Source organism: Zophobas morio, unplaced genomic scaffold (assembly GCF_036711695.1).
Source record: "Zophobas morio isolate AGI-343-1 ecotype UQ-CSIRO unplaced genomic scaffold, CSIRO_AGI_Zmor_V1 ptg000191l, whole genome shotgun sequence".
NCBI classification, from domain to species: Eukaryota; Metazoa; Arthropoda; class Insecta; order Coleoptera; family Tenebrionidae; genus Zophobas; species Zophobas morio.
This window is the reverse complement of record NW_026972295.1, coordinates 98,995-119,944: the sequence shown is the minus strand read 5'-3', so window position 1 is coordinate 119,944 and position 20,950 is coordinate 98,995. Positions and strand designations below refer to the sequence as shown.

At 33.6% G+C, this 20,950-nt stretch overlaps 3 protein-coding genes and 1 long non-coding RNA gene across 4 annotated transcripts; 3 read left to right on the top strand and 1 right to left on the bottom strand.

Moving 5' to 3' along the window:
• Nucleotides 1-1,536: 1,536 nt before the first annotated feature.
• Nucleotides 1,537-3,650, top strand: LOC135145818 (uncharacterized). Its single transcript, XM_064077955.1, has 6 exons — nucleotides 1,537-1,606; nucleotides 2,065-2,159; nucleotides 2,453-2,520; nucleotides 3,020-3,129; nucleotides 3,244-3,346; nucleotides 3,448-3,650. Exons 1-5 carry the CDS (start codon nucleotides 1,540-1,542, stop codon nucleotides 3,342-3,344), a joined length of 441 nt encoding a protein of 146 aa, XP_063934025.1. The 5' UTR covers nucleotides 1,537-1,539; the 3' UTR covers nucleotides 3,345-3,346; nucleotides 3,448-3,650.
• Nucleotides 3,651-8,261: 4,611 nt separating this feature from the next.
• Nucleotides 8,262-11,832, top strand: LOC135145822 (uncharacterized). Its single transcript, XM_064077958.1, has 12 exons — nucleotides 8,262-8,306; nucleotides 8,495-8,572; nucleotides 8,624-8,821; nucleotides 8,879-9,078; nucleotides 9,133-9,240; nucleotides 9,481-9,630; nucleotides 9,910-10,070; nucleotides 10,246-10,418; nucleotides 10,509-10,738; nucleotides 11,122-11,361; nucleotides 11,419-11,505; nucleotides 11,560-11,832. Exons 1-12 carry the CDS (start codon nucleotides 8,293-8,295, stop codon nucleotides 11,781-11,783), a joined length of 1,863 nt encoding a protein of 620 aa, XP_063934028.1. The 5' UTR covers nucleotides 8,262-8,292; the 3' UTR covers nucleotides 11,784-11,832.
• A 276-nt stretch (nucleotides 11,833-12,108) lies between these two features.
• Nucleotides 12,109-15,346, bottom strand: LOC135145844 (DNA repair protein complementing XP-A cells homolog). The gene is made up of 6 exons (XM_064077980.1): nucleotides 15,174-15,346; nucleotides 14,640-14,795; nucleotides 14,417-14,583; nucleotides 14,206-14,310; nucleotides 13,063-13,180; nucleotides 12,109-12,282 (listed from the first exon to the last, which is right to left on the bottom strand). Exons 1-6 carry the CDS (start codon nucleotides 15,301-15,303, stop codon nucleotides 12,131-12,133), a joined length of 828 nt encoding a protein of 275 aa, XP_063934050.1. The 5' UTR covers nucleotides 15,304-15,346; the 3' UTR covers nucleotides 12,109-12,130.
• A 216-nt stretch (nucleotides 15,347-15,562) lies between these two features.
• On the top strand, nucleotides 15,563-16,470 carry LOC135145841 (uncharacterized). The gene is made up of 3 exons (XR_010283576.1): nucleotides 15,563-15,792; nucleotides 16,085-16,222; nucleotides 16,377-16,470. It is a non-coding gene; the product is annotated as an uncharacterized LOC135145841 (long non-coding RNA).
• The last annotated feature ends 4,480 nt before the right edge of the window (nucleotides 16,471-20,950 follow it).

Sequence of the window (20,950 nt, the reverse complement as noted above, 5' to 3'; positions counted from 1 at the left end):
ATTTTCCACCTTTAATCCATAAAGTAAACTAATGGGAGTATTAAGTTTTTTTTAGCTATGAAGTTATAATATTTATAGAAATACTTTAGTTACTTATACAGTATTCTCTTTTTATATATATTTCTCACGTGGATGCACCTAAATATTTTTGGGTAAATGAAGGAAATTAAAAAAGCATTTTAATAGGAGTCTAATAATTTTTACTTACAATCGTAATAGTAACCAATTATTCTTTGATATCCCCAAAACTTTAACTTTTTACAGTAAATATTGTGTATTATTCTTAAGCATTTATATCATGTTTTTAAGTGCTTATAGTTGATTTGCTAGAAACCCGTGTCCGCTCTTTATCCTCTTATCAAGGCATCGCTAGGTTTTAATTAAAGAGTTTATTTAATATTTACTATAGCAGACTTTACTATTATGTTTTTTAAGAAAAAAGACAAGCATCAAGAAAAACTAAATGCTGCGTGGTTTGTGAAAAGTACGAGAAAAGCGATAAAAAATTTCTAATTTGTTCTAATTGCCACATGGGAGGTAGACTTTTGTTTCTTCTTTTTTTTTTATTGGGCCTTAAAAAGTTTTTTTATATTTTTATTTTTCTTGAACATACAGTTTAATATATTATATCTGTGCGTACATGCAAAAGGTTGTTAGCTTTGCTTATCACTTTTGGTTTTCTTTATTTATATAATTTTTTGTTTTTAATAATCATTTTATGCGGACATCAGTATCTAATAAATTTTTTAAGGTAGAATTTTTAAATTTTTAATATTTTCTATCTTTATATTATAAAATTTTGCAATTCTACTTGATTATTTCTTTGTCCGTTGATTGAGTTTTACGATTTTGGTGTTTGACTTTTTTTTCATTCTTATTTGTCCTTATTGGATAGTAAATAAGTAGCTACTTTTTAATATCAATCTTAAAAAGATGCATTTTGAATTTTAAACTTTTTAACTACTATGTTAAACGTGGCGAATGGTTGTGGACTATTATAAGTTGGTTGCTTATTAACTAAATGAACGTAGCGACTGCTCTCTTTTTTTTTGACTTAATTTTCCTATATTTTTTCATATGTAAGCGCACGCACAATGCTTGGAAATTTCGCCAGAATTAGAGAAAAAAGTGCATAGTTATGATTGGCAGTGCAGCGAATGCAAGACTTGTCGAATATGTGACAGCAGTGATAATGAGGCACGGTTTTTTTTCCTATTTGATTTGTTAAAACATTTATCTTTAGTTTATTGGTCATTTTTAAAGTCGGCGAAAAGTATATAAAAAATTCATGTATTACGCGATATTACTTTTATTTACTAATAAAATTTTATTATAAAACTTTATTTACTATTTCTGTATATTCTTTTTATAAACTTTTTAGCTTTTTGGCTACTAAAGTATACGAAATATATATTTTCGCGCTGTTTGCTAATGTTCATATATTATATTATTATTATTATTATTATTATTATTATTATTATTATTATTATTATTATTATTATTATTATTTTACTATACTCTTTTATTCAGGATAAGTTTATGTTTTGCGACGAGTGCGATCGAGGTTATCACACTTTTTGTGTCGGTTTAAAACGGCTGCCTATTGGTTAGCATCACTGTTTGTATGTTTAATTTCTTATTTATTAATATACCATTATATATAAATTAACCAGCTTCCGACAACTTTTTAGTTATTATATTATTATGCGTTTCTTAGTTTTATCTGTAATGCTTTTATTTTTACATAAAGAAATATTATAATTTTCATGTGTTCACTTAATAATTATCTTACAAGACAGATATTTTATAATTTTTATTTACTTTTAAACTACTTTTTACTGTTGTTAAGTTTAGCACTCCTTCACTCTCATTTCGAAGCTTCATCTTTGCTTTTAACTACTTTATATATATACGCTGATAGTTTATTTAAGCATTAAAAAGTTTAGTACGCACATTCTCAATGACCTTTTTAGTACGGCGACTTTATTGTTTTTCGCTGCTCGTAACTTTTTTATACAAGTTACTGAAATTGAAGAACCACCTTATATTTCCCGTCAACTTCAGGGCGGTGGATATGCAACGACTGTGGGAAATGCGCCAGTTGTGGGAGTACAACTCCAGGCGAAAGTGTGCTTCACAATGTTCATTGGAAACACGAAGTTTGTTATTTGATGCCTACTCATATATATGAGTAAATAATACTATGATATAATATTTTATAACCTAAAAACAATTAATTTTACTAGTTAAAGTAAAGTAAATATTCAATTATTATTGTAGAATAACCAGTATTATTGCAAAATTCTTATATTTTTATAGTAACCTTTATTTATGTATTATGTTGAACGAATCAAAAATTTTGGACTTTTTACTGTTATCTTATCTATATATATATATATATTATATAAAAATGTTAAAACCTAATGTGATGGTATATTTATTGTTTTATAAGTATTCGAAACCTAAAGATGAGAATACGCCTCCAAAGTTTCTTCAAACACTTTGTGTAAAGTGCTCAAGGTTCTCATTGATTATTATTATTGCTATTTCTTTATTACTTTCTTTTTTATTAAACTTCTTTTTAACCTTTTTTGCTCTGTATAAGAACATAAATTTAAAAAGTAACGTACAGAAAAATTTTGCTTATCCATTTTCCTCGTTGATACTGATTTCTTTACTTATTAAAAGTTATTAAGTCATTATAAAAAGTGCTTATACATAAAATCATAAAATCAAAGAAAGGAGGGATTTTAACTACTTCAACATATACTTTACCAGAAAGAAGAATTTTTCTACAAAAATCGCTTACTTTTTAAAGTTATAAAGTTTGTTAATAAGCTTTAACTGTTGGAAATCTACAATTATACAATACATAAATTTAATTTTTATATAAAGATCTTCTTTATTAGAAAAATTTTAGTAGTATCTGTACTATTTCTGTTATATTATATAAATTAGCCAACTTAAACTTTTTGTAATGAATATTTTGATAACTTTTACAATTCACATTCACTGCAAGACTTTTCCGCAACGGCGATTACTGTCCGATATGCTTGAAAGTTTATAGCAATTCCAACGACGAAGTCCCTATGATTTGCTGCGACGACTGTGATCGATGGATACACATCGGTAGTACTGAGAACTAAAACATTGTTTACGTTTTTTTTTTACACTTAGAGAATATTATTTTTTCAATACCCTTAAAGGCGTTTGCCTTAACTAATTAGTTTATTAACACATTAGAGTGTGACAATATTGATAGAAAACAGTACGAAGAAATGGAAAATAAACACTACTCTTGCGGAATTTGCAGAAATATTATTCCCGAAAAAGTCAATAATTAAATGTACAGAGTCTTTAAATAATGATAAAGAAAAATGTTTTTAATAATAAATACAATAAAAATATTTATATATTTAAGCACTTTTAACTTTTAACTTCCTTAAGGCCGGTGCTGTCAAGCGAATTGTAAGACTGAGCTGAAGACTTGACGGAACAAAACGCAATTAGAGTTAAAGAACAAAAATATTATAGGTTGGAAAGAAATAAAATTAGTTAAGAGTGGACAAGTTTATTATAAGGTTGCAGGAAGGCAAGGTCGTAATTTGCATAAAAAGCAGGTTTTTAATAATATAAGGGATGCCAATTCACTTTTTGAAACAAGAAAACCAAACGAGCTCTTCAGTCATTGGAGAAAAAAGATTTTGGGAACAGGATTTACTTTTAAAAAGGCACAGATAACCTTTTTGGGAGGTTATTTACCATTTTCTACTTAAGAGTAATAGAAAAATATGCGGTATATGTTAGTCTTTTCTTAGTAAAAATAAGAGAGTTAATAAAAATATTATTTAACACTAAGAAATTATATGTATTAATCATTAAACTATCCCGTACATTACTGCACACAAGAAATACTTCGTCCGTACACAGCGGATAACTTAAAACAACAAGAGAGAGAGAAAAGAGAAAAGGAAACTTAGTCTTCCATGTGACTTCCAACCCTTGAACCTCACTTCCTTGTAGTCATTTCTCCCCTGTATAATTACATGTATACCAAGAGCTTCGAAGAAAACAATTATTATAAAAATGAAGTTATAAAGATATATTTTAATTACTCTGTAAGTAAAAAAAATTTGACAGCTACTTTACTGCGGAAAACTGCAGTCAATTTTATCAATACTTACAGTTTATATCGTTTACACCTCTCCAAAAGGTTTAGGCAGCCAACAATATGTATTCCAAGTATCAAAACTTTTAAAGAATGAGAGAATGACCGATAAATATCTGTAGCGGATTTTATCACTTGCTCTAGTTGTAAGAAGGCGCTAAAACTAACTACTAAGAAAGAGGACAGCGACTTTTAGGATCAGGGCTCACTGAAGACCGGTTAATTGGATGCCGGAAAAGCCTCCAGACAGGCATCCTTTACCTAACGAGGGAAAAGAGCCTTGTCATTTATAGTCATGTTTGACTAACTTATAAACTTGCTATATATATATCTGAGAAGCAGATAAAGGATCGGCATTTTAAGTAGAAAATAACTGAAAATTTCATTAAAAAAACCATCTAATAAAAGTTGATTATCACCAAAGAAATGAGGTGACTGGACTAGCGATACAAATAATAAAAAAGCATTGCCAAAATAGATCATAAAGGTTTGTAACGGTTAGTGTCCTTTAAAAATGCACTTATCCTTATCACGAAGCCCCAAAACGTATTAAATTTTAGTTAGACATATATAAACTCATAAGTTAAGACTAGAAATACAAATTAGGCTAATTTTAAAAACATCGTTTTTCTATAAAATAATTATTATAAAGATTGAAAGCAGAAAAAATTAATAAATTGAGATATTTTACTCGTTTTTGGAGAGGGGCAAGAATGAATACTAAATAGTATGAAACGGGTATTATAAGAAAATGAGCAGGAGTTCACTAAGCTTAGGCGAGGTTGGCAATTCTATCTTTTAATACATGTTAAAAGAATAGTTTAACTTAGCGCGCAGTGTTCCCTCTTTATTCATCATTAAATTGAACTTAACACAATAGCATTTAACAACCTGTTTTACTCATGTATAATTATCTGATAAATACACAAATTCAATTTATCTTCCAAGCCTATTTACCTCAAGACATGTTTAGGGAACCGTAAATCTGTCTACAGACCCCCGTTCCGCTAAAAGTGACATTTATATTTGCTTAAACATGGTTTATCCGCTAGTCGGTATCAATTCCCTAGCTAAATGAGCTCTGTTAAAATTACCTGCCCGCCTTACTAAAGTTAGGTGGAGGTAAAACTACAGGAAACCTCTGAACACGGTAAATTACATACTAAACTAAATTTACAGCTGCGATTGAAGTATCGCCGTCCTCCGACTCATCATACCTTCTCGCTTCTAGAAGACGTAGTTAACAGTTTTGAGGGCTCACTGATTATTGCCCTCGCTGCCACGATGACTAGCCACGAAGCTGCGTCTCGTATAAGGCGACTACCGTTAACGCTGCTGGTAATACGCGTGGGCGCTGTACACAAAATCCCAACGAACAGGTTAACGCAGGACACTTTCACAGACACACTAGAAAAGAGCTGGCCCCTTTTCAGATAAACAGCTGGGCGGCGCAACTGAAGGACGTGCTAGCAGCTGACGAAGGACAACCATATCTTTGTCTCCGTCACTTAATAACCGGCGTGCTAATTGCTGAAAGCGATGAAGATAAGGCGACGCTCTTTGCCGACCATCTTAAGTTCAGGGCCTTTCTCCAACTTCTGCTACCTTAGGGGACGAAGATATTACATCTCTCAAGCCTCCTCAATTGTTAACGTCGGACTTATAAAACCGAGAACAACTAGTGAAATAGTTGTCCTTGCACTCTAGGGCCGAAGGCATTTAGCTTTGACGGCATTACTAATAAACTGTAAAAAATTTGTCGCTTCTGGCGATTAATCTCCTTTCCTGTTTTGCAAGTACTGCAATGTTTCTTGGCTTCTTCGCATCTTGATGAAAAACAGCCTCTGTCGCGTTGCTTCCTAGGACTCAGCGTGCTTCACCAGATGCTAGCATACAGTGCCCCATTAGCCTAATTCTAGCAGAGTAAAAGGTGTAGAATAACTAGGAGTTTATAAAAACAAACAAGGCGTTTCCGGAATTTGAGTTAGGGTTTTAAAGAGGTTCCTCAAGGCACTCAAATTTTACGCTTTGTCTAGTGGACAACTCAGAATTTCAATTTTTAATACTAAGAGCATCGTCCTTCTCGACGTTGAAAAAGTCTTCGATCGCATACTAAAGATTGTTCTTAGCCAGTATTATATATATACCGCGCAGCTCCCGTGGTTTTCTACCTTAACTACGGACACTAGGTACTCCGCCTCGTACGCACCTTTCGAGTGAGAGCCTCGCCAGACTCTCAGCTGGTGTTCCGCAGAGCTCTTTGTTGTCACCCCTGTTCATCGCCCTGTACATGCGGTCCACTTCTTGCAAACCCCCACATTTGATTGCACACTACACTGACACTGTTGTTTACGCGTCATCCAAAAGACTGCCATTATTATGGCAACACCCATAACGCTACCTGTAAACATTTGCCAACTGGGGACCATAATGGGGAGCGGCTATTAACCAATAGAAAAGAAGCAAAGCAATTCTCATTTTTAAAAGATACACTACACTATCCCCGATTCTAACCCTAAAAAGTTTTAATAGCTTAGGGGGTCTCAAGGACAAGCACTTGGATGTTATCATAGATAAGCGACTAACTTGGCGGTGTCACGTTGCGCTTTCCCGCTGTTGTGCGCAAGAAGCGTCCCTGCGCTATAAACTCTACCTTTGTAAAGTATGCGCTTGCACGCCGTAATGTCCTATGCATCCGCTCCGATATAGAAAAAAACTTCGACGATTGCATCCCTGCAGACGCAACAAAACAAGCTTTCGCGGCTAATGATTGCGCACCTTACTTAGTGCGTAAGACTTACACGACGACCTGAAATTAAAGAATACTCGAAATATGACTACCCTCTTTTTAAACGTTTTTAAAGCAACTTGACCGCTTGTGGGCACACAGTTACATACGATCTTTGGAATGGCGTACGCTTCCGATGGCCCGCGAAGCACTTTAGGAGCCGACTTATAGTTTTTACACCACCCCACACTTTTACGTATATATAAACGTGAAATAACTAGCGGAATCTATACAAGAACTTCTTCAGATAATCTATATTGTTAGCCAAGCAATGCGATCCTCGCTCGACTTTACAAAGCCTCTGCGTATATCATTTATAATAAAAAATAAAAAATTACCTGCAAGGTATTTTATACTGCCTCTTTCCTTAGTATCAAGCTATACTAATATTTAATGCAGTTTTATTCTAAAATTTGTAAACTAAAGAAACGGCGTCACGCGTTGTTTCCCTACAAATCTAAATTGGTAAGCAAGATTTCTATGTTTGTTTATGATACTTGTAAAAATGTTATAATATAATAAAAGTATTAAATATATGGTAATATCAAAGATTAAGCTTAAATAAAAGTCACTTCACTTTTAATAAAACAAATGAGTGCATATTAAAAACAATATAATTAAAAATAATAGTAATCGTAACTAACATAATTTAAAATCTTTTAAGCATATAACAAAAATATTGGTTAAGTAGTCCTATTTCTCTTTTAAGAAATAGCCCAGTGATTAAGTAATATGCGCAGCAATGAAAATTAAAGCTAAGTAATTTTCCCCTAACAGGTCTAGCAACTTTGGCTAAACGTTCTTACATTCTATGCAAAGAACTTAACAAAAATTTTTTTATAAAATAGTCCAGTGATTAAGTAATAATGCGCAGCAGTGAAGATTAGAGCTAAATAATTTTTTTTTTAAGGCCTAGCAACTCTAGCATGAAAGTCCTTATATTCTATGCAAAGAAATTCGCAAAGATATTTATAAAAGTTTTTTAAGTCTCAGCTAACTGAGAGTTGTAACCTAAATAAACCCTTTCTCCCGTCCACGTAGATTTAAGAAGCTGAAAAAATCAAAAACTTAGGGTATATCAATTATAATTTTTTTTTTAAAACAATACTTAGATTTATCAGCTTTTTCCTGTTACCATTTAACAGGTTTGTTTGAAACCTTTTCATCTTTTTATGGAAATTAATAGTTTTTAGGTAGACTTTATTTTATACCTGTCAATTTAATTTTTTCGCTTTGCTACCACGTGAAAACTATTTGTTAAGAAAAAGCTTATGCCAACGTGCACATTTCTCTCCGATTCTCAGGTCTTGAGGAGCGGATATTAGTTTACGTTATCATGTCGTCGTACGGGTTAGCCTTCTTATTGCATAATTTTTTATTTTGTTTTTTATTATAAGAAAACTATTTAGCTTTGCAACACTGTTTATACGGTTTACTTACTATGCGACTTGATTACCAACGTGTTGTAGAATTTAGAACTATGATAACAGTGAAACTATATACTAAATAATTTTTCAATCAAACATTATTTTTTTTAGCCGAGATAGAGATGGTGATAGAGGAAGCGAGCGTAAATCGCGCCGACATCGTAGTAGAAGTCGAGACAGGGGAAGAAGGTTTATTCTTTTCTTGCTACTCTTTATTTTGTTACTAATATTTCCTATTAGGAGAAGCCGCAGTCGCAGTCGCAGTCGAAGCCGTAGTCGCGATCGTAGCCACGATTATAATAAGTCCTTTAAGCCTGCGAATAGCGGAAGCAGTTTTTTTGGGAAAAATAAAGACACACAAGTTAACTTACCTACACCCAAATGGGATCTTTCAAAGCTTCCGCGTTTTGAGAAAAATTTTTATACTCCTTGCGAGGCGTATTGAATATTTGTTTTTAATTTTATCCTTTTTTTTTTATCAGCTATAACTTTTAGGGTCTTGAGACGTACTCAAGCCGAAGTTGAAGCCTTTCGCCTTGCAGCTGAGATGTCTGTAATTGGACGAGATGTTCCTCGTCCGATACAGTCTTTTGAAGAAGCTCCGTTTCCTGAATACATCAAAAGTGTTCTTGGTAAACAAGGATTTGTTAAGCCCACGCCTATCCAGGCACAGGGCTGGCCCATGGCTCTTTCTGGTGTGTGATTGTAGTTGGTTTATATTTGTAATTATACGACTTCTTTTTATAAAGGTCGAGATATGATCGGAGTCGCTGAAACCGGCTCGGGAAAAACGCTTTCTTTTATTCTTCCAGCTATCGTACATATAATGGCCCAACCCATTTTGTCTCCCGGTGATGGTATGTATTATTATTGTTTTTTTATGGGCTTACTTTTAGCTATTTTCTATTTAAGTTTAAAGTATTTTATAGTAAAGTGTACTGGATAAGTAGCTTGCATCTCTAACTTATAAAGAAAATCAGAAATTTATAAAAACATTTATGTGGTTTACTGTTTAGAAGTTATTAAGCAATTTTATTTATATTGGCGTTTTAGAAATTTCATGAATTTTTTTTTATAATTTTTAATCTTTTTTATAGGCCCCATTGTTTTAGTTTTAGCTCCTACCCGAGAACTTGCGATGCAAATTCAGCAGGTCGCCCAGCAATATGGCTCAGTGTGCTCGATAAGCAACACTTGTATATGCGGAGGAGTATCGAGATATCCTCAAATAGAGCAACTGGAAAAGGGTTTTTACGCTTTACTGTTACATATCCCATTTTTTAAAATTTTTTATGAAGCGTTTTTTACTTAGTATACCTGTTTTTTACTTTTAGAAATTTATTGTAAAATTAACTCTTTAATTTCAATATCTGTTATAAGTGTATTATAGAAGAACCTTTCAAGAGTTTATTAAACTAAATATATATTATTCCTTAGCTTGCTTTTATGTTACAATAATTATTAAAATAAATTTTAGATTATTAAAAAGCATCTGTATTTGTATGCGCCTTACCTGCTTTATGAAGGTGTTGAAATAGTGATTGCCACCCCGGGTCGACTTCTGGACATGCTCGAGAGTCGCCATACTAATCTTCGGCGTTGCACATATCTTGTTCTTGACGAGGCCGATCGGATGTTGGATATGGGCTTCGAGCCAGACATGAACAAGATTGTCAACCAGATTCGCGTATTGTTTTTTTTATTATATCTTTATACTTAAACTTGAAGTGTAGAGTATCATTATTATATTTATTGTGTTTTGAGTGAAAGACTGTAAGTAGTGCATTAAAGAGTATCTCTAAATATTTTGCTATCTTGGCATTATTTGAGTTACATAAGACTGCATTTTAAATATTATAAAGCCGGATAGGCAAACCCTGATGTGGAGCGCCACATGGCCTCCAGGTGTCAAACGATTGGCCGAAACATACTTATCGGAATATATTCAAGTCAATATAGGCTCATTAGAACTCTCCGCCAACTCTCGCATTACCCAGAAAATAGACATTTGCACTAAATATGAAAAGGAGCAAAAGTATATTGTATTTAACGTAGCAGCTATAATAATAATAGTTATCTATACTTTCCCTGATAAATATCACATGTTTACTGTCTGCTCTTTTAGGTTGATACAAATTTTAAGGACATACGTGAATGTTCCTGGAAAAATTCTTGTTTTTGTAGCTACCAAGCGCAGTACTGAGTCCGTCATGCACATGCTTCGGGGGCAGGGCTTCCGGGTCGGGTGCATTCACGGTGACAAGTGCCAACGAGAGAGGGATGCCGTGCTAAACGACTTTCGTGCTGGCCGCATCATTATTCTTGTGGCCACTGACGTGGCTGGAAGGGGCCTCGGTTATTATTTCTTGTTTTTTTTCTTATTATTTTTGTTTTTTGTTCCTTTTGGCCGCTTCTGCTCTGTATTGATGTTATGTTTATCAATTATTTTGCATTAGAACATTGTGGTTCGGTTTTTTCCGTTTTCTTTTTGGAAGGCTCCTGCGCCCTTTTCTCTGGAAGCATGGAAAGGGGAAAGCTGGAACGCCGTTGCAAAAAGAAAACGAAATTTGTTAAAAAACTTGAACCGCCTTTTGTTCTTAGTTGCGGCGTGTAGCTAGCCGCTCCAAGACACTTTAATTATATCAAGTTTGCTTTAGAAGCTAGTTATGTAGAAAAGTAAAATCATAAGTTATTTCAAGATCGGTAATGAACGAAAAACTACTTATATATGCACAAAGACGTCAAGGACGTTACTACCGTGGTTAACTACGACTTTCCGTCCACGTGCGCCGATTACATCCATCGTATTGGTCGCACAGGCCGCGCCGGCAAGACAGGGGTCGCCTTCACGTTTTTTACTTCGGAAAACAGCAAGCAAGCAAAAGAGCTAATCGACATTCTTGAATCGGCCAGTCAAGAAATTCCCGCAAAATTGCGGCAACTGGCCCAACTTTACCGCGACAATGACTCCCGATCAGGTATAAGCATCTTTCCCACAGGCGATGAGCTACAATTTTATTGGTTTACCTTGCTAGGTCGTTACGGCGGTTACAACTATGGGAAGGGCTTTGTGGCTGCCAAACAGACCACAAACACGGTCAACTCCTCCTCGTTTAATGGAGGTCCTATATGTTTACTAGCGCTTGAATTTATGGCCGCTCACTTCCTTTTTGTAGTGTACAACGCAGCTCTTACCAATTACAATGCGATGGCCTATAGTATAGCTCCAAGCCAGCCGCCCGTCTGTCCGCCGGCACCTATGACATCCTATCCTGGCACAATTATGGGGACTCCGACGATGCAGGCAGCTTACAACCCCCAAGCGGCTGCTCAGGCGTACGCTGCTCAGGCTTCCATGTATGCTCAAGCCTACGCCACCCACCCTCCGCAAGGATATTAAATCATTACTAATGGAAATAACTTCTAAATTTTTCTAATAAAAGGAATATGCACTTGCAACTAAAAAACGCCAATAAACATGTGATTCTGCATGTTGTAAGTATACTTTGCAACGCATATGAAATTAGCGTGTTTTTTGCCTTATAAGGGGGTGTTCATTTTGGGGAAGTCACTAAGGACTGTCTTCCTATTATAATTGTAATATTACAACTTACGTGACTGTATTAATGTTTATTAAAAACTGTTTGACTTTTACCACTTTATAAGATGCAATACAATATAAGCACATTGCGCGCGCACTGAAGTAAATTTAAGAATTTTATGCGTTAATCTTACATAACTGAATGTTTACATTTTTTCATAAAAGTGAGTAAACTTGCATATTTTACAAGTCTTTAAAAACTGGTCTTTAGCCGAATCGTATACTTCTTCTCCAAATTCGTGTACATGCGCTTCTTTTTGCTTCATTAAAACTTTAGGGACAGTTTTCCTCCGTAACTCTGGAGACGCAGAATTAAAATCGAATTTTAAGTTAAACTTAAAAGATAGATAGAGCAAATTAAAAAAATTATAATAGAAAAATTGGATAATTATTACTTTAAAAAACTTAAAACTTAAAGTTTTTAAGCAATATAGTTTTTTTGTAAACGGAAGAAATTAAAGAAAATCAAATAAGGAAATAACTTTGCAGACTTTTGATGGATACGTTTAGTTAAACAAAATTTATTTTATGTAGTTTGGTAGCAACTTAATTGCACATATGCAAAAATATTTCCTTTTTTCAAAAGTATATAAAGATCTTAAATTCTCGTCTTGCAATATTAATGCTCCAGTTATTTTACGAATACTTTTTTATGCGCATACTTTAATGCAAATCTGTTGTAATGCAATAAACTGTTTCTATTTCTACAAAATATATTAATGAGGCTTAGCCAAGCCCTTTTGTTTACAATTTAAAATTTTGGTAACAAGCTATATTACCAAAAGTTTTGTCGTTGGATATAGTTTAAAATAGTAAAAGTTATAGTTTTATATTATATGAGTGCAGTTAATTGAGTATATTCTGATAAATACAGGAATTTTAAAAACTTAAAAATGTGTTTTATCAAACATTGAAAGCATATAAAATGAAAATTTTGTGAACTCAAAATTAAATAATGTACGGATGGTATCAAGTAAACTCTCGTATGTTCTAATAGTAGCTTATCTAATTTTTTTTGTATAAAATATATTAAGCAATAGAAGGTTTTTTATAAACAAATCAATATATGCATTCGCGCCTAATAGTTCCTTTTTAGCTTTGATTTTTTTCCTTTTAATTCTTTCATCCCGTCTTCTAGCAATTTCCTCGTCCAAACCACTTTCGCCATTCCATCTTTGAAAGGAAATTTCTTCAACCTATAAAATAATAGTTATTAGAAGTGGAATATATAAAGTATAATAAACCCCCCCCCCCCCAAAAAAAAGACCCATAATTTAAATACTAGTGCGCAATTTACACAACGGTTTCCAATTTACTGAATATTATAGTGTATAGTTTTACCTACGTGTATATAAAAAGTTCGATTTTTTAAATAAAAAAGTTGATTGCTATAGCAAAAGCTTTTTAGTTTTTCGCTGCTTGCTACCCTTACAGCTCCTGGGGAACAGTTCCATGCAATAAAGTAACACACTGGCCGCAGAAAAACTGCAAAACTTGATAGTGACGGTCTTTAAACAAAAATAAGTTATGTTTTGTAAAAGGAAGAATCGCTTAATACGCTTGACGACTAACAGAATGGAAGACGGTGTAGAAGACTTGCGAATAAACAATTTTCTTAATAGAAAAATAAAGGATGACAAAAAGATTACAGGATATTGAAATAGTATAGTTCAAGTAGAGCTCCAATAGTAAAATAATACTAACTGCTAAATAAATAAAAAAATATTACTAAAGTTTGCTTAAATAGAAATAATAAAAACTATAAAAAAACCTTGAAAAGCAAAATTTTACGCAAATTACTTTTACTTATTTTACGACCAACAATTAGTAAACTTTGCCCTGAACTATCTTCTTACAGACCCACTATTATTTCTATAACAAAATAAACGATATATACAACTCCTATAAGAAAAAAGTACCAAATCGATCAATATTACTTTAATATTTAAAAGTTTACAAACACATTATCAGAACAATTAGTAGTGTGAGAGAATTACCCAAATTAATTAAAATTATATCAATACATAACATCCCTAAATTTAGAGTTACCATAATTTTTTAAATGAATACTACAAACAGAAAGTAAATTGAGTGAGAATATAAAGACGGTAAAAACGAACTAACATATGAATATTTAAAAAAGTGTAGTAAAAAAATTTAAAGGTTTCTAAATTTAATACTAAGCAGCTATAAATATTAAAATAAATTCAGTATGCATAACCTGAAAAGCTAAATATAACTTCATACTAGCAAATATAGCTCCTTGAGGATTTCTTTTAATAATAAATCGTAAAGATTGCAAGTCATTTTCGGTTAATAAATATTCCTAAAGTGTATGATTTACTTAATTATTTATAAAAACTAAAATAACTAAGAATAAGTTTATAAATTTGTATACTAAGTTAAGTAATAAGAGTTATATAATAAAAAACCTCCTTAGCCTGAGTTTTGGTTATGAAAGAATAATAATTTTCTTGTTCTTTGTCAATCTTCCGACAATCGTTGCAAACGGGAACTTCAAAGGAGTTAAAAAGAAAAGAACTACCAAAACTTCCTTGGCAGTTTTGGCAAATAAAACCACCAGTTATATTATAATTAACTATTAATAAAGAAGTCAAAAAAAAATAAAAAATAAATAAGATTATATAAAGAAACCTTTAGATAAAGGCTCCTCAGATTTGACCTTTTTAGGTTTACTGGAAAATTTCGTATTTTTAGTTAGTAATAAAATATCCTCTTCATAGAAAAAACCAGCCTTCGTATCGGTAATTTTTTTTCTAGGTCGTGGGCAATTTTCTGTAATATTGCTGCCTGCGATAAAATAAGACCAATATGGAAAATCAACATACTTTAAAATTTATAAAGAAAAAGACTAACTTATAACTGAGTTATTTTATAGTAGCCGAAGGCTCCATATATGTACAAAAATTTTTAAAATAGGTAACACTTTTGAGAGTTAAAACTTTTAACAGTTAACTTCTGTTTACTAAATTAAAAATAAAAACTAATATTTAATTAAATAAACTAATAGAAAAAGAAAAAATATCAATATATCAATAGCAGAGATAAACTTAAGGAATACCAAGTAAAAATAATCAATAATAAAATTTAATATAATGAAGATAAGACTGCCATATTACAATTAATAAAGTATAAATTCTTCATAAGTTGTTGAGTAAATACTACTACCAGTTTTACTGTCTGATGAGGTGTCAAGGTTTCTAACATTTTCACTTAACAATTTGTATAAATCTGTCCTCCTCTTAGAAGTGATAAGATCCTCTACAATGGAAGTATGTTCGGGACTCTCATATTCCATTACTTGTAAAAACTATGTACAGGGGTCCTCCTTAAGTAATTGTAAATAACTATCTAGTTTAAAATAAACAATAATCTACTGGTTGCACTTTCAAAAGAAAACTATTTTTAATAAGCGCTCGTTAACAACGGCTACCTTGTAACTCAAAGTAAACTTCAAAGCCCACGAGCTCGGGCCAGGGGCAATCGCATTCCATTATTTTGTTAAGGCTAAAAATGTGGATTGAGTACTACTCTTTAGCTCTATAGGTGACTGGGCGAAGAGGCCGTTAGAGAGCAGGGAAGCCTTTATAAAATTTGCCTGTACCGAAGACTTCGGTTTGTTACATTAATAAAAGTGTTATGTTTATCCACGCTTCGCATGGCCAAGCTTTTGGCAATCACTCTTTGAAAGCCCCTAGCTCTTGGTGGCGCGATCATAAAATTGTTACAGATTGGGCTAGAAGGAAACTTTTTAATGAATACGAAGATACGCGAAATGTACTCAAAGGTTATCTTAAAGTTCGTCTACAAACTTTAAATATTTTATAATAAAATGTTAATATCATCCATTTATCGGTGTATAATTTTATTTACGAATATATATTATAAGAGGCCTATATTAATAAAATTGTTTTTAAAAGTTTGCAAAAGGTGTATCTTACTCTGTTTTGTAAAATTATTGGTATTGGAAAAATTAAAAAGAGATCTGTTATAATAACTTTTTGTAAATATACTATTTTATATCTTGAACTTTTACTTTTGGTAACAATTAATAATAAAAAAGTATTTTACTTCTATAGCGTTAGCTGTTAACGAAAACATTCCAGAGCGCTATAGATGGGATGCAGCTTACCAATTAAGTTCTTTGCCTCGTAATTCCTCACGAACTAGAATTAGAAATAGAAGCATATTTTCCTCTAGACCAAGAGCTGTGTTGTGTAAGTTTCTTTAGACCTGCTTTGCCTGCGTACTTCTTAACTACAGGTGGTTTGTGGTTACTTAGTTAGCACTCATACATGACTACTTTTACTTTTTTATTTACTTACTTTTTCTTTAAAGCCGTTTTTTTTATAACTGCATATTTCACTTTAGCTGAATATCGTATCGATCGTATTGTTTTTCGAAATCTCGCTGAAGCCGGAATGATACCTGGGGTTTCTCGTTACAGCCGATAATATAAATTGCTTGTCAACTAATAAATGTTATACCGATATTTACTTCAGTCTTCGTAATAGTATTAACTACCACATTATACTAATTAGGGTTAAGTTGTTCGGTAAGTAATAAGTTAGCGTTAATAATATAATACTTTCTGGATTTAGCCAGGCGACTATGTGGTAACCACGGACTTTGCAGAATTTTTTGGTAGCTGTAAAGAAATTTACACGATATATATTTTAAGTAAAGTAAGAAAAGGAATTTCTATTGATTTGCTTGGCACTGCATCCAAAAGTTCAGTGCCCTGGTTCAACCCATAGTTTTAATTACTTTTTGTGCGCTCTTTGCAGTTTAGCAGTTCTAATAAACTCATAGCTTTTTAAATAGCCTCAAGCTTCCAAAATTTTAAAAAAAACTTTTTTTAAAGTAGAAAAGAGTCTTAATCTATTTATTTATAAGGGAGTATATGTTTGGGTAGTATACAGAACAACTTAATCTATGGTGCCGCTAAGGGTGCACATCATTGTTTCTCTGTATGTGTTTTTGGGTTAGGGTTAACCACGTGCCTTTGTGCCGATAAACATACTATTCCCGAAGAAAGGAATTTTATTTTTCTACTCTTTGTTTTCTGTGCGGGACATGCTGTAGTATAGAGGGTCAGACTAATTGCTGTTATATATGAATAAATTTTTTATGCATTTATTCATACCTTGGGTGTACTTATGTTTACGCTTCTGGAGCTACCACCAATAATGGTAATGCCATTCCGGGAATAACTTTAGATAAGAGAATGGAGTTGCAAAACATTGCTTTTAATTTGTCGTCCTTCTTTTCTTGATTTACTTTAAAAATTTCAAGGATAACTTAAGGGTATTATTATATTACTAAACCAACTTGGTTCTTAAATTGGGAAATATACTGGGTGTCAACCTTCTCAAATAGCCCTGATCGTGGATGAGGAGTTTTATTAGGCTCATATATTTAAGATCTCGGTAATTATTCGTTTAAAAAGTTAATATCATTTTTAGTGTTTTCAGGGTCAAATGTTTGCTATCTTTCATCTAGCTTTAAGATCAAGGTTATTCGGAAAAAAAAGTTACATGGTTTTTAAGCTTTTAAGAGATTGGCAAGGGTTAAAAAGTTTGTAGTTGATACATATATAATTGAAATTTGACTTTTTTGGAAGCGTATAGATTTGTACCTTTTTCTTTACTAGCTTTGAAAACTAGCAGTAACCAAAAGCAGCTTTCGTTATTCTCTTTACCTAGGGCTTAGTTTTGCTAGCTTTTCTTCCGTTAATTAACATTTGATAATAAAATTAGTCGGTAAATATGTGGGTGACTGTTAAATTTTTATAACGTTATTGCTTTTTAATAAAGCAGCCCAAAAAATATATAATAGAAGACAAATGAAAGGTATAGAAGAATTTGCAAATAATATTTATAACTATAATAATTTTATCATAGCCGATCAAAATCGAAACATTTGGCAATAAATTATAACATAAACACACTTAGCGGATGCTACACTCTATAAGCGCAATATGTCTGATTATTACTAGTTGAAATTAATTAAACTATAAAAAAAACACTACTAAAAGATATACTTTCCACATAAGTAGAAATAAGGGACAGGCCGAACAACGCTAAGGGACCTCTGTAGATCAAAAACATGATGCGTTAAAGTCCTGAGTAAAAAAAATTCAGAGTATTCGAACACAAATACAAAACGTGAAATCCTTAAAACTTTTTATAAAAATGGTTTATGCAAGTAAATACCAAAGAATCCCCCTTTAATGCCTCTTCAACGCTTTTTACCTTTGTTTCTATTGACTATTACAATTTTTTATTGTAAATTAAAATTTCGGGTAACAGCTGTGACGACTACAAAGAATTACTAATACCCAGGGAATATTATATTTCCGTGAGGGGGGTTATTAATAGTCTAAAACCCCTAAACTAGCATGCAGCCATGGATAGATAGGAAGAGGCATATTTAACTACTTTTTTGCTCTAACCCCCAGGTTGTAATTTTGGCCCGCGCACCTAACTTTATTGGAATTTGTGATATTTCTTTAACTCACTTATTTAGCGATTTATTCAAAATATACTTACACATTTTATAAATTTAAATTGCATAAATTATATCTACTGAACTTATATTACAGATCTTATATCTATTATATATTAATTATTATTTTTTCTTCCTTTTAACCTCTACCTTTATATTACTTATGCATCTGCCCTCTGAAGAAGAACTTAGAGCATTCAGTGCTAACTTGTTGGCTATTAATGAAGAACTCAAGAAAGAGTTAGATTCCACAAAGGCCGAACTTCTTGAAGTTACTAAAAATACTCAGGACGAGAAAAAGTCTAAAAGGTGAAAGGAGCCTTTCGATAATACAACTAACAGTAATAACGTATTTTCGGCCTTACAAATTCTAGATCAACCAGATGCTTCCGAAGTGGTACTGGAAGATAGCAAGACTTTAAAATTTACAAAAGGCGGGTCTAGACACGGGGAAATAGCTACTATTAAGGAAAATAGTGATAGTAGCAATAACTTTATGGCTAATAGTCCTCGTACTGGAGTCATTAATAATAATATAATAGTTAGCAAGAACACTAATGGCAATAAAAATATATATCCAGTAATAAAAATAGAAATATTATTAATAGTAATGATAGTAGTAAGCTTCCCCCATTAAGGGTAAAGGCAACCTGAAAATTAAGAGACCCAGAGTAGCCCAGAAAATTTTTACAAGACACCGTAGACATGGAGATGGACAGCGCTTCTAACATTCTCCCTCTGTTAAAAGAAAGACCATCTACTACAGAACGTCCCCTGCGAACTCATAAAGAGAAAATCCCTCCTATTACCCTTTGCGAAAACAAAAGTGGCTCCTTTTACAACTTTTTCAATCCAACAGTGCCATGATTCCGAGGTCAAGAGACACGCGTCTCGGAATTAAAAATTTCCGATAACAGCTCAAGAATACCGTGCGATCACAGCGATAATGCGCAAGCATGAATTACAACATTTTACCTATTGATTACCTGAAGATCAACCACAAAAATTTGTTATTCGTGGAATTTATTGCGAACTCGATATCTCCATGGCTGAGGCGGTCCTGCGCGCGCAAGGCTTCACACACTTCCGAGTGGCACGGATGCACACAGAGGGCACACCACCATTGGCGAGCGGAAGAAGAGTCCGTTACCACCGGTGCTGGTGCATCTACCTAGAGCAAAGCGACGAAGACTATTTCCCATCTTCAGAAATAGAAGAACTTCGAAAAAGCAGTCGCGTTGACCGGTGACACTGCTGCCAAACCTTTGGCCAGGATGCAAGCTTTTTGGCTGCGGCATCTCGCTGCATTAAATACGGGGAGTGTTATTTCCGTCGAGTGTACTAAATCAAAGAGACTCGCCTGCTAGATTTTGCGAATTGTGGCGAGGCATAGGCCGCTAATTATCAAGGCTTCAAATATTATCCGCGTTAGGCAGTCAGCTAACCCGCAAAGTTTACTTTGTTGGCGCCAACTACAAACAATACTGATACCCGAGGGTCTCTTACGCTTCTCGTTTGAGGACAAAACCTCATCAAGATTTGTCCAATATCCCATGAGGTTCTAAAGCCCCTGGTCATGCTTCTACTGCTAAGCTGAACAGTCGCAGCCGACAATACGGCAGATGTTAGCAATTTTTAACGACGATGTTACCCAGAATGCTTGAAACTGTGAAAGGACTGGGATATGTTTGCAACGGTTTCTAAGCCAAAGACCCACCGCCACATTCGACTCCTATTTTGGAACGCAAATGGTTTTCAGAGTAAGAAGCACGAGCTTCAGGATCTGTTACTGCGAGAAAGAAATGATGTGTGCGCCATTAACAAGACGTACCTCCTTCCTAACGTTGTATTTAATTTGTGCAACTTTGTTACTTATTGCCAAGCCAGAATTGATGCACACGTCGGGGGGGGGGGTGGCTAGCTTGGTGAAACGGAGTATTCGACATCGTTCGATATCTATGCCAGCTCTACAAAGCGTTAAGACAGTAGGAATTTCCCAATGTATGACCGACCAGGGACCATGTCTGTAATTGCTGTCTACAAAATTCTCTTGGAAGCTACTTCCGCCCTCCTATTTGGACGCCATTCTTGGGAGCCCCCCTTCTGCTGTTTGGTGGGGAAATCTTATTTGCGAGCACCCACCATGGAACCGCCGAGTCGCTAACTCGAATGACCACGGGCTGTGCGTGCTAGCTCCCCAGTAATCATCACACTTGGCGAATACAGGCAAAATAGACGTACGAGATATTGCCATACTTAAAGATATACGTCTCTCTACGTCAATTGAAGCGCTCCACTGACTGCCCACCGTACACCTCCTAGTTATTCTCGATTTAGGGGATGAGAAGTACACACCAAGACCATTACACGTATTTTTACCAACTGGAACAGATAAATTAATGTCTTAGAAATCACGCTGTCGCCGTCTCTGTCATTAC